This window comes from Dromiciops gliroides, chromosome 2 (assembly GCF_019393635.1).
Source record: "Dromiciops gliroides isolate mDroGli1 chromosome 2, mDroGli1.pri, whole genome shotgun sequence".
In the NCBI taxonomy this organism is placed as follows: domain Eukaryota; kingdom Metazoa; phylum Chordata; class Mammalia; order Microbiotheria; family Microbiotheriidae; genus Dromiciops; species Dromiciops gliroides.
The window spans coordinates 317416241-317429885 of NC_057862.1; the positions used below are offsets into that span (position 1 = coordinate 317416241).

Here is a 13645-nt window from a genome sequence, read left to right on the forward strand (position 1 = left end):
TTATATTACCTTAATTTGCTCTGTAGCATTGGACAAGTAATTTAACTTAAGCTTAAATTTTTCTTATTAGTAAACTCAGAATAGTAATAATCGTCTCACCTCCTCAAGGGGATTGCTGTGAGAATCAAATGAGTTCACGTCAACCAATTAGTCACAGAATGTTTCTTAAAACCCCATTATTGGGACAGCTAGGTGGTGCAGTGGATAAAGCATGGACCCTGGATTCAGGAGGACCTGAGTTCAAATCCCAACTCAGACGCTTGACACTTACTAGCTGTGTGACCCTGAGCAAGTCACTTAACCACTCATTGCCCCACCAAAAACCAAAAAGAAACAAAACAAAACAAAACCATTATGTGCCTAGGCAGTGGAGATACACATGCAATAAATAAATTATCCCTACTCAGAAAAACTTAACATTTCATCAGGGGATACAACATATATTCCCCTCCTGGAACAAGCAGTTAAGACATCTTCCATTGGAGGTGTAACCTTAAACAAACAAAAACGTTCTAAGTAATGCTGGCCATCATGATTTAAAGTTACCTATTCCATCTACTTTTCAAGTTCCATGTAAGAATTAAAAACTGCATATGTTAGGGTTTGATGAGAAGCAGAGGGGGAAAAAAGGCCTTATCTGAAACCTCAAACAGAAAGCCAGTAGTGTTCATGTGTTTAATTATTTATTCCCAGCTTTAAAAATCCATTAAAGTATAGCACAGACAATAAATGAGATGCAGAGACTGTTTAATTAGTAAAAAACAAAAAGCGATAAGTGAATCTTGTTCTCAGACACTTAGCAAGCCCAGCTGAGACCAAATGGGCCTGGAATCAGAAGGCCTAGATTCAAGTACCTGTTCTTATGGGTAAATTATTGGTGTGGTGTGTTGTGGTGTGGTATGGTGTGATATGGTGTGGTATGGTGTGATATGGTGAGGTGTGGTGTGATGTCATGTGATATCATCTGATGTGATGTTAATCTGCTCTGTAGCATTGGACAAGTAAGTTAACCTAAGCTTAAATTTTCTTATTGGTAAAATCCTGTGAGAATCAAATGAGTTCATGTAAACCAACCAGTCACAGAATGTTTCTCAAATCCCTATTATGTGTTAGGCACCAGAGATACACATGAAAAAAAATAATTATCTCTATTCAAAAAACTTAACATTTTACCAGTGGAGACCACATGTACATGTTTGAATAGATACAGAATAAATACAAATAATTACAAGCTGATTAAATTTGAAACAGTTAAGGAGGAAGGGCACTGATAGTTGTTGGGGGATGGGATCAGGAAACGATTCATGTAGAAGGTGGTAGTGGAGCTGAGTGTTGAAGGAAAAGAGGAATTCCTTTTGAAAATATGCTATAAACTACAGTGATAATAACAAAAACAACAATAATCTCTAGATAATATAAACATAAAATGACATTTGGAATCACTTAAACTGTTATCACGCATTTGGCCTAATGGCCCAATATTCCCACAACCTCAGGGCAGCAAGATGAGGCCCTTTGGCCCAAACCATATCTTAACAAGAGTGCCCCCAACAACATCCCTGACAAGCAGACCTGTGATGGGCACCAAGTGCTTCCTCACCATGGAAACATGCATGCATGAACATCTACTTACTGTCTTCCACAGCTGTGGCACACAATAACTCCTGCACTTCTCTCTAGGGGATCAATTCCCTCTTCCTGGCATACCTGTAGCTGTGGTGGGATTGTACCCCGTGCTTCCCCCTCACCATTACACTGTCACTGTCACCCTCTCACCTACTCCCTACCAAGAACTCAATTTGCCCCCAGGAGCAGTTGTGGCTAGTTATAGCTCTGAGGGCAAAGTCATCTTCTATCCTTTTTTTTTTTTTTTTGAGGACCTCTAGTGAGAGAGAAAACATCACCTCCCTAGGTGACCTAGTTCACCTATGGATGGCCCTAATTATCAGGAAATGGCAGCAAGTTGAAATCTGCCTCTCTGATATTTCTTTTTTGTTCTGCCTTCAGGAGCCCAACAGAATTAGTCTAATCTCTCTCGCATGATGGTCCTTTCAATACTTGAAGGCAGCAATTGTATATGTGCCCTCCAACTCTTTTTTCTAGGATATACATTTTTTTGTTTGTTTGTTTTTTTTGTTTTGTTTTGGTTTTGTTTTGTTTTGTTTTTAGGCAATGGGGGTTAAGTGACTTGCCCATGGTCACACAGCTAGTAAGTGTCAAGTGTCTGAGGCCAGATTTGAACTCAGGTACTCCTGAATCCAGGGCCGGTGCTTTAACCACTGCACCATCTAGCTGCCCCTAGGATATACATTTTGAGGTCCTTCAATCATTCTTCACAGGGCTTAAAACTTAATGCCTTTTAGCCCCTGGTCACCCTTCCCTGCACGTTGCCCAGATTCTTAATGCCCTTCCCCAGATGTAGTGCCTAGAACTGAGTCTAACACTTTGGATGTAGTCTGAGAGACCATAACTTCCCTTGTCTGGGACACGATACAGCCTAAGATATCATTAGCTTTCTGGGTTAACATACCTGGTTGACTCTTGTTGACTTTGTAGTTCTCATATATTGAGCTAAAACCTCCACATGCCCTCTGTCTTGTTTTTATGAAGTTAAAAACAAGCAAACCACATATCGACAACATTCCATTGATTTATCAGTCTAGTAACTATATCCAAAAAAAGGAAATGAGATTACCCTGGTATGGTCTATTCTTGATGATTTTTTATGACCACTGTTTCCTTCTTTAGATTTTCATTAACCATTTTAGAATTTTCTCAGGATTCAAAATCAAACTCATTGGCTTATAATCTGCTCTCTCCTTATTTTGAAAATCTGGATATTATTTGCCCTTCTTTTCTGTGGCATGTTTTCTACTTTTTATGATCTTTCAAAGATGGCTAAGTACTCATATCTGCCCATTCTTTCAATACCCTAGGGTGGAGCTCCTCTGGCTCTACTCACTTGAATTAATCAAGGGCAACTGAACTTTTTCTTACTATCTCCTTATTTATCTTAGGTTTACCTTCATATTAGACATTTTTGTTCTACCCTTTCCAATCTAAAAATAATTTCCCAAGGCAGAGAAAACAGAAGGAAAAATAAGAGTAGAGCAGTTGTAGTGTCTCCTTATCATCCATTATTATCCCATCAGTCTGTCATATTGGAAATATGTTTTGCATGACTGTATATGTATAACCTATATCAAATTGTTTGCTCTCTCGGGGGGAGGGGGGAAGAGAAAATTTGGAACTCAAAATTTTTTAATTGAATGTTAAAAAGTGTTTACATGGGGGCAGCTAGGTGGCACAGTGGATAAAGCACTGGCCCTGGAGTCAGGAGTACCTGAGTTCAAATCCGGCCTCAGACACTTAACACTTACTAGCTGTGTGACCCTGGGCAAGTTGCTTAACCCTCATTGCCCTAAAAAGAAAAAAAAGTGTTTACATGTGATTGGTACCAAAATATTAAAATATATTTTTAAAAAGAACATTGGATTTGAAGTTAGAGGATCTGGGTTAGAATCCTAGTTCTGCTACTTCCTCTGTGTCACTGTGGCCAAGTCACTTAGCCATTCTTGACCAATGAGATTGACTGAAAGAGGGAAAGGAAACAGTGTCTTCTCCCTATGGACTTTTATGTATCTCATAACTCTTGGGAGGGGGCCCTGGTAAGGTAAAATTCTTCTATCTAGTCCTAGTATTACTGACCCATGGGCATAAGAATTTCATCATTTCCCCAGTAGCAATGAGCTCTCCTGTGCTCTCTTTCATGGTCATTGCCAAATATCTTGAAAAGCATTTCTTCTCTGAAGAAATGAGGAAATGTATCTTTCTCATTTTCTTGTAGATATGAGGTGACAATGAGGAGAGAATGTTATACATGTGGTCCCTGTGTCACTTGATTTCACTTAACTGTTTTTCTATTGGAAGTCAAAGGATATATCTAAAAATTGTCACATTAAAATAAATATATAGATAAACCTTTTTTGGTGGGGGGAAGCACTGGAAAGGGCTAGGGGTATTAATCACCTATGGCTGTGAGATAGAATTTTTCCATGCCAATATATTGAGCATTTTATTGTTTGGTCTTGTTTTTTATAGCACTAGAAAAATAGGAGACTTGTCCTTGTCTTCTACACTAACTGTGTGACTTTGTTTAAGTACTTGATCTTTTTGTGCCGCAGAATTCTCATCAGTTAAATATGTATAATGCTGTCTACTCTTTTGCCTTCATGTGGCTATGAGGCACAGGGGAAAGAAGACTGGTTTTAAGGTCAGAAGATCTTGTTTCAAGTCCTGCTTCTGCTGCTAGTTTACCATGTCCCTTGAGTAAGTCACTTCACCTCTGTAGGCTTCGGTTTCCTTTTTTGTTAAGCAGGAGAGTTGGACTAAGTGATTTCTGAAATCCTTTCGTCTCTAAATTCTATGATAATTTATGTGAAAGCTCTATGAAAACTATGAAATGTCACAAAACTGCATGGCATCATTATGAATGAAAGATTCCTTTTCTGAGAATAGAAGGAATAGAATTAGTATGACAGCATTATGATCTAGCTTTTGGGGTTGGGGGGGCGTTGTTTGTTTTTTGACTTAATCTCTAATGCCTCACATCTGATCAACCAAACAAGCTGTGAGATTCTGATGTTAAGAAACCTTTTTCCTTTTCTCCATAGAACATGGAGAGCTCCCTGGGAGCCCAAGTTCCCCTCCCCCTGCCCCCAACCAGGCTTCCTTCAGAATATAACCAACCTTGTGTGACCCTGGGCAAGTCACTTAACCCTCATTTGCCATGCAAAAAAAGAAGGAAAGAATACAACCCAACCTGCCCCAGTGGGGGAAGGTATTCACCATCACCACTCAAAGAAACCCTTTCAGGTGGTGGGACCTTGTTCAGAATTAGCCCAGTTTTTCTACAAACAGAATGGGGGCTGAGACATGCTTAGGCATATCCGAAATGTTGTGTTCAGGTCTATTGTCCCATTTCAGGAAAGGCACAAACACATCCCCAGGAGGGGAACAGAATGGGGATTCACATTGATTTGGGGCCACATCAGGAATGATTGATTGAAAGAACTGGACACCAACATCCTCCTACTGTAGTCACCCAAGCTTGCAGCACTGTATCATCCTTGGATTGTTCACCCCACCTATTTAATAGGTCGCCAGATTTTGTTGTTTCAACCTCCATAACATTTGTCCCAAATGTCCCCCTTTCCCCAACACTTCCATAGCCACAGCTCCAGTTCATGCTCCCATTACCTTGCACTTGGACTATTGCAATGGCTTCCTACTGGGTCTGCTTGCCTCAAGTTTCTTCTCCCTCCACTCTATCCTCCACACAGCTGCCCATGGGGTTTTCCTAAAGTGTAAGTCCAACCGTGTCACTTACCTGGACCTTGTCACTTAACATTCGAGTCATTGCGGCCAAGTCACTTGACCATTTTGGACCAATGAGGCTGCTTGATAGAGGGATAGGGAATCATGCCCTCTCCCTATCTACTTTTGGTCACAATGACAAAGAAGATGAATGTCACGGTTTTGGTGAGTGATAGACAAGTTACTCAATAGGCTTGTTTGTTGTTCAGTCATATCAGTCATGTCCAACCCTTTGTGAACCCATTGGGGTTTTCTTGGAAGAAATACTGGAGTGGTTTGATATTTCCTTCTCCAGCTCATTTTACAGATGAAGAAACTGAGGTAAACAGGGTTAAGTGACTTGCCCGGAGTCACGCAGCTAGCTAGGAAGTGTCTGAGGTTGTAATTAAGCTTAGGTCTTCCTGACTCCAGGCCTGGTGCTCTATCCACTGCACTACCTGGCTACCCTCCAATAAACTTAAATGGCTCACTATTACCTCTAGGATCAAATATTAACTGCTCTGTTTGGCATGTAAGGCCCTATACCACCTGGTCTCCTTCATGTACTCTATGGTCCAGTCAAACTGGTCTTCTCACTGCTCCTCATACTCCATATCATGTCTTTTTTGTCTTTGTATAGGCTGTTTCCATGCTTGGAATGCAATCCCTCCTCAACTCTACTTCTCAACATTCCTATTACCTTCAAAGTTCAACACAAGCCCAACATTCCACATCAAGCCTTTCCTATTACCACCCCCGCCCAGGTGTTAGTGCCTTCACTCCCTAATCATCTTTTACCCATTTTATGTTTTGTAGATATCAATATGAGCACAGTTTTACCTGACTAGACTATAAACTCCTCATGGGAAGGGATCGGCTTCACTTATGTTTCTGTATTCCCAGCATAGTGCCCGCCACCTAATAAGTACTTCTAAATGTTTACTGATTAAATAAATGAAGCAGGGGGTCTTACCCTGGGGTCCATGAACTTGTTCTGATAAATATATTTCAATATGATTAATTTCCTTGGTAATCCTATGGTTTTTAAATTTTTTTTTGCATTTAAAAATATTTTTCTGAAAAGGGACCCATAGGCCTCACCAATCTGGCAAAGGTGTCTATAACATACACACAAAAGATTAAGAGCCCCTGTAATACAGAAAAGACAGAGAGAAAATTAAATCTGTCTTGAGAATTTAAAGGACTATTATCATCTGCTAAGAGTAATGGGTAGAAGACGCAAAGATGAAAAATTGGGTTTGATGACAAGAAAAACTTTCTACCGGGGGCAGCTAGGTGGCGCAGTGGATAGAGCACCGGCCCTGGAGTCAGGAGGACCTGAATTCAAATCCGGCATCAGACACTTAACACTTACTAGCTGTGTGACCCTGGGCAAGTCACTTAACCCCTATTGCCTCACTAAAAGAAAAAAACAAAAAAAAAGAAAAACTTTCTACCAATCAGAGCAATCCCAAATGGAATGCCCTGTTTAGGGTAGTGAGATCTCCCTCTCTAGATGTTGCCAAGTGAGTCTGGATGTATAGTTGTAAGGCATATTGTATGGGAGATTCATGCAGACACAGGTTGACCTAATTGGTCTCTGAGGTTTGTTCTAACACTGAGTTTCTGTGGTTTTATATCAGAGAAAATAGGCTGAGTAAGGTTAAGTGACTTGCCTAAGGCTCCACAGTTAGTCAGTGACAGGATTAGAACTCTGTCTTCTGCATTCCTGGTCTCCAACTCTCTCCACTGTGCTACACTGCTCTCATATGCACAGAAAACATTAGGGGTGATTGAATAGGTCTGTGAATGAGCTGTAGTATGAGAATTGAATATACACATTATTATCGGGAAACAAAGACTGCTTCAAGGATGGGCCCCAAGACCACATGAATTCCAGCATTTAGTCTCTGCAGCAAAGAGCATGACTGTTGACTGCCCCTCTCATAGGACATCAAAATTAGTTTTCGTCCTATGCAATTTCTCACCCTATCCCCTAGTTTCTAAAGCGACCACACATGCAATAATGCCACTTTCAGGCAATCTATAGCACTCTGCCAGAGCATCTAAATCTTGATTTGCAACCCCCAGTGGTGCTATTCAGGTTCCCTCCAACTGCTTATCATTTGGCACTTTTAAAATGCAGACCGGCCTTGGGGAGAGTCTAAGAGATCTCTAAGCTCAGGCTTATAAGAGAAGAAAATGAAAAGAATTAAAGCCAGCTCTCCAGAGGAGGATATTAACACAGGTAAAAGGGTCTCAGAAAAGAGAGGACCTGCTGGGAATCCTGAAGGCTATTAAGGGACTTAACACTGATACCTGGAATCTCTCATGCCACCGACATAAGCCTTATAACTAGAATTCTAACTTTATCCTGGGCAGCTTCATAGCATAGTCATGTACAATTACAACTAAGTCACAAAAGAAAAAAAGAAAAAGAAAAACTTCCAACAGCCTTTGAATGCTGGCCCTCTGAATTCTACAGAGCAGAGACACCAGCCTGGACCAAAGAGCAACGTGTGAGTCCAACCTCACCCTCTTCTAAGCTGTTCAGAGAAGGGCAGGATGCCCCATCGGGCAAGTCAAATGAGCTGCAGACAAAAAGGGAGAGGGAAGAAAATCTCAGATTCATTTCTAGCTTGGAGCAAACTCTGGAGTATGTGGGAGCTCCTTTCACTGATTCCATCTCAGTGCAAAGATAAATGCTTTCCACTGGCAGACCAGGCAGGGACTCCTGGGGGACAGGGGATGGAATAAAGAAGGGAGAGAAGAGAGGCGGGATGGGGTGGGAGGACGAGGAAGAAGCCTACCTACCTTCAGTGACTCCAATGTTGATGGTGCCTTTAACTTGACTGAAGCACCACAGAGTGTCCTGGGTAAGGTTCCCAATTCCTGCCAGGGTCACAAGGCAAAAGTACAAATTAGGCAAAGTATACCCATCTGTCTCTAAAGGAAAAGCAAGACAGGGCAGAGAGAGTGTGGGTTCTCTTAAAAGCAGAATTTGTGCTGACCAGGTATCATCCTGTCTGGAGAAGGAAGGGAGATCCCTGCTAATCCTGAGAAAGTGGGCAATCGGCAGACATCATGTGCTCGCTGTGAATTGCGCCTCTGTCTCTTGCCAGACCACGTTAGGGCTATTTTGAAGTCGAGCAATTGGAGTCAGTCCCCTTCATATCCACTGGCAGCATCCAAGAGGAGTTAAGGAGGGCCTGCAGTCACACCCTTTGTAGCTGCCTCTGTTCATCAGAATACTAATGCTGCTGATTGTTTCCTTTCTGTAGAGAAGGGAATAATAGGCAGGCAGTTAGAGTGAAGGGGGGGAGACAGACGATTCTTTCCCTACTCAACCAATGCTAAGGTTTACCAGAATTGCAACAGTTGAACACTCCTCTTTGATTACCTCTATTTAGTTAAGTCACTTTGCCTCCCTGGATCTCAGTTTTCCCATCTGTAAAATGAGGATATTGGGCTAAATTGTCTTTGAGATCCCTTTCAGTTCTGGATCTATGAGCTTATGAAAAGGATGAAGTTCAGTGAAAACTTCAGTCTGACTTGTTCAGTCTTTGACTGTTCCCCAAAGTCAAAGCTGCTAGTACAGTGGACAGTGAGCATAAAGTCTGACAGCTAGGGGAGAAGGTTGACAGTTTGGGAGGGGGATACTGAATGAGGGAGGTTCTTTCTCTCCAGATTAAGACTGCTTAGCCTGAGTAAGCATTTCAGTTTTAAATCTAACTTGAACATTAGACAGGATATTGGGAGGGGAGACTTTGACTCACTGTGACTTCTGGCATCAAATAATCTCTCCATCAAAATGGACCTAATCCAGCAACATCTTGGACATGGAGGGTGGCAGCTTCCTGCTGAACAACATGTTGATGATGAGTGAAGTGAGTCAGATACCAGGTTCCAGTTTCCCTTCAATGCTCATGGGTTTAAAAATTAAGGGGATATTGCCAGCCAAAAGTAGGGAGAGGGAGTGAATTTGACAACTGGTTAAATTCAGTTGAAAAGGACCACATGAATTTTTTAAATTGAATAGATCTTTTAAAGATGTTAGGTGGTCATCATTTCCTAACTAATTTTTACTTAATGTTTTATCTGCATTATCTACATATTTGATCCAGGATCATAGATTCAGAGCTGGAAGGGTTCTTGGAGATCATCTAGTCTGACCCACTAAGGGATGCAAGAAACTGAGGCTCATAGAGATTAAGTAGTCTGCCCATGGCTGATCAGGTAGTAACTTGCAAAACGGGGGTTTGAATCCAGGTCTTAAAATTCCATGTTCAGTGCTATTTCTGCTACGCTTTACAGACTGAAGAAAACATGGTGTTTGTATGCTGGTAGCTTAAGAAATGCTTTAGAGAAATAAGATTCCTAGAATCACAGTCTTAGAGCTAGAAGGAAGAAACCTTGGAAACAATCCGATTATAACATGTATCTATTCCCTCCCCCTCCAAAGGACTTTTGACTTCCAGGGACTAAGTTCAACCTTGAGGACTGATATCCCAAAGTGTCAGTTCCTGCCTTTATTTTGGTACTTTGCCCCCTCCCCTACCTGCAGTTACTATGGTAAATCTTTAGGTCAAGCAGTAAGTATTTATTACATGCCTACTATGTGTCAGGTACTGCTAGGCATGGAGGATATGAGGATAAAAAGTGAAAACAGTCTTTATCCTAAAGGAGCTTACAGTCTAGCCAGAGGGGATGACCTGCTTATAGACACCCAAGTACTTGGAAATATTCGTACATGTATGTGTTTATACAAAATACATACAAAGCAGATACAATGTGACCTTTGAGGGCACTAGCAGCTAGGAAAAAACCAGCAAAACCTCACACAAAAAGTGGTGCTTGAGCTCTTTCATGAAAGATTCCAAAAGGCAGAAGTGAGGAAAAAATACATTCTAGCCATGGGGGACAGCCAACGAAAAGGCATAGAAAAAGAAATGGAATGCTTTGTATGGGAAACATAAAGAGGGCTGCTTCTGTTGTACCCAAGATCATAGAGGGCAGTGATGTGTAATAGGACTAGAAAAGTAGGCTGGAACCAGCCAGAGGATCTTATATTTGGGCCCACAGACTATAAGGCACCATTTGAATTTGAATCTGAATTTATTTTTATTTTTACTTTGTTTGAATTTGAATTTTCTGAGTCAGAGAATGACATGTTCGGACCTATCTTTTTTTTTAGGAAAAATCTCATTGACAGTTGAGCTGTGATAGACATGAGCTAGTGAGACTCATTAAGAAGCTAATGTCTAAGAAAAAGATGAAAAGGTCCTGAGCTAGGGCAGTGGTTGGATAAGTGGCAAGAAAGAGGTATACCTGAGATATGCTATTGAGGTAAAAAAATAAGATTTGGCAACTGATTGGATATATGGGGCAAATGAGAGTGAGGTACTGAGGGTATGTCTGTGTCTGTATCCAACTGCCATGTGCTTCTGCTGGAAGTTTCCATCAATGCTTGGGGATGAGTAGCATCCTTGACATTCGGAAAGTTTAACTATAGCTTATGTCTAGGTTTCCCCAAATGTAGGCAAGCACATGCACATGTACATAGTAGTTAATGTGACATTTGGGGATGGAGCAGCCTTTGTCACACCCCACAGAAAATGTATGAGATACTAAAGCCTAACAATGAGCAAATACAGAAACACAGAAGCACTCTAATAGTCCATCATCAGTCCCTTGAATAAAACTGAACCTGTAACTACTATAGAAGCAATTTGCGAGTCCCTGTTTGCTATAGTTTCCCTGAGCTTCATAGTACCACCTTCTGCTTTCATCTAAAGCCCTGCCAAACCTCTTTTAATCAAACCTGCAACGTCCAGGTAACTCACTAGATTTACTCTTCAAATATGATGCTATGCAGATGCCACGTGGACTCTCCTTTTCTTTGTCCAAGAAACATGCTGCCTTGGGAACTCTTCTATTGGAAGGTAAGATGTCCTAACTCAAACTTGTATTTACTAACAAGGAAACTCCCAAAGATGGTGCTACCCAGGAAATCTCTCTTCCTTGACAAAAAAAGAGATTTCAGTTTCACATAGATTAATGAATTTAACATCTCCCTCTCCTCTATACAGGAGATTAGAGTTCAAGAACATTTTCTCTGCTTGAAAGCTTATCTACTGCTGCAATATGCTTTTGTTGTTGTTGTTGTTGTTGTTGTTTTTTGCGGGGCAATGAGGGTTAAGTGACTTGCCCAGGGTCACACAGCTAGTAAGTGTCAAGTGTCTGAGGCCAGATTTGAACTCAGGTACTCCTGAATCCAGGGCCAGTGCTTTATCCACTGCGCCATCTAGCTGCCCCCGCAATATGCTTTTTAAGGCTCAGGAATGGTATGGGAAGAAACCCTCTCCTTTGCTTTGTCATATTCTATAATGCAGAGAGCACTGTAAATATGATGGGCCCCTTTTTTGGCAGTCTGCTGAAACCTGGAGACCCCCCTTCTCACAATATTGTTTTCAAATCATTAAAGTAAATGCTAAGTTCTGAATAAAGATTAGTGAAAATAAAAATGCATTTTTCCCCCATCCAAGTTCACATGCTCCACTCCTTCCCCAATCTATCCATAGACCCCAGCTAAAGAACCCTTGCTCTAAAAAGAACCCCTGCTCTAAAAATACAAGGGAAAGGGTAAAGAAGGTGTCTAGGAAGGAGTAAGAGAATGCACTTGGCTTTTTGTTATAAATGGTAAGGAGAAATTCAATCACCCAATTAGAAATCTCCATACTCTTGGTTTCAAACAAAGGCACACAGAAAATTGGAACACTAATGTATCGTTGGTGGTGTTGTGAACTGATCTAACCATTCTGGAGAGGAATTTGGAACTATGTCCAAATGGCTATGAAACTGTGTATACCCTTTGACCCAGCAATACCACTACCAGGTCTGTATCCCAAAGAGATCATAAAAAAGGGGAAAGGACCCAGGTGTACAAAAACATTTATAGCAGCTCTTTTTAAAATTTTATTTATTTGTTTAGAATTTTCCCCACCTTACATGTAAAAACAAATCATAGCATTGATTTTTAAAACTTTGTGTTCCAAATTCTCTTCCTCCCACCATACCCCCTTAAGAACTCAAGCAATTCAATGTTATACATGTGCAGTTCTGCAAAACATAGCAGACAAAAAATCTTTAGAAAAAGGAACTAGCAACAACAAAATATACTTCCATCTGCATTCAAGTACTATCAATTCTTTCTCTGTAGATGGATTACATTTTTCATAAGTCCTTCAGTGTTGTCTTGGATCATTGCATTGTATAGCAGCTCTTTTTTGGTGGCAAAGAATTGGAATTTGAAGGTATACCCAACAATTGGGGAATGACTGAACAAGTTGTGGTACATGAACGTAATGGAATAATATTGTGCTATAAGAAATGATGAGCAGGCAGATTTCAAAAAAACCTGGAAAGACTTAACATGAACCAATGCTGAGTGAAGAACACTGTACATAGTAACAGCAACATTGTTTGACAATCAAATATGATAGACTTGGCTCTTCTCAGCAATACAATTAACCAAGACAATTCCAAAAGACTCATGATGGAAAATGCTCTCCACATCCAGAAAAAGAACCATGGAATCTGAATGCAGATCGAAGTATACTATTTTCACTTTGGGGGATTTTTCATTTTTTCTTTCTTATGGTTTTTACCTTTTGTTCTGATTCTTCTTTCATAACATGACTAATGTATAACCTATTTCACATGTATAACCTATTTCACATTGTTTGCTGTCTTAGGGAGGGGACAGGCAAGGAAAGGAAGGAGGAAAAATTGGAACTCAAAATCTTATAAAAATGAATGTTGAAAACTATCTTTACATGTAATTAGAAAAAAATAAATACTATTAAGTGAAACAAAGAAACAAAAAAAATCAAGGGCCCAGACCCACGAACTCATTATGTTGATTGGAAACTCCAATAGTTCACGATCTTCCCCATCCTCATAAACTCTATACCAAGTTAACCAAATGGAGGTGCTTTGGAAGCATAATGATCCACATTCCTAATTCTAGACATTTCTCATGAAACCTATTCACTAGGCACTGTTCTTGACTGCCTCCTCTATTACTTAACACTGGGTCTCTCTAATGTCCATGATTCAAAGTTCTTAGACATTCCTAAATTTAACAAAGGTTTTAACTCCCACCCTAATAGTTGAGTATTCCTGGAGCTTATGATAAACTTCATATCTAGCCATACAAAGTCCGAGAGCAAAGTGATACAAAGTTCCTGCCTTGGTGCTTGTAAAGGCCTGTCTTAATCCCAAACAATTA

The 13645-nt window shown here is 40.5% G+C and overlaps 1 protein-coding gene across 2 annotated transcripts in view; it reads right to left on the minus strand.

Moving 5' to 3' along the window:
• PPP2R2B (protein phosphatase 2 regulatory subunit Bbeta) overlaps nucleotides 1-8504 on the minus strand; it is a 511290-nt gene extending 502786 nt beyond the window's left edge. Inside the window, exons 1-2 of one of the 2 annotated variants that reach the window (XM_043984083.1) lie at nucleotides 8367-8504; nucleotides 8170-8247 (exon numbers count right to left, since the gene is read on the minus strand). In XM_043984083.1, the coding sequence (XP_043840018.1) occupies nucleotides 8170-8247; nucleotides 8367-8376 (88 nt within the window). In that variant the 5' untranslated portion in view covers nucleotides 8377-8504. The remainder of the gene's footprint in view (nucleotides 1-8169; nucleotides 8248-8366) is intronic. The other variant, XM_043984085.1, reaches the window with a different exon arrangement.
• Nucleotides 8505-13645: the final 5141 nt, after the last annotated feature.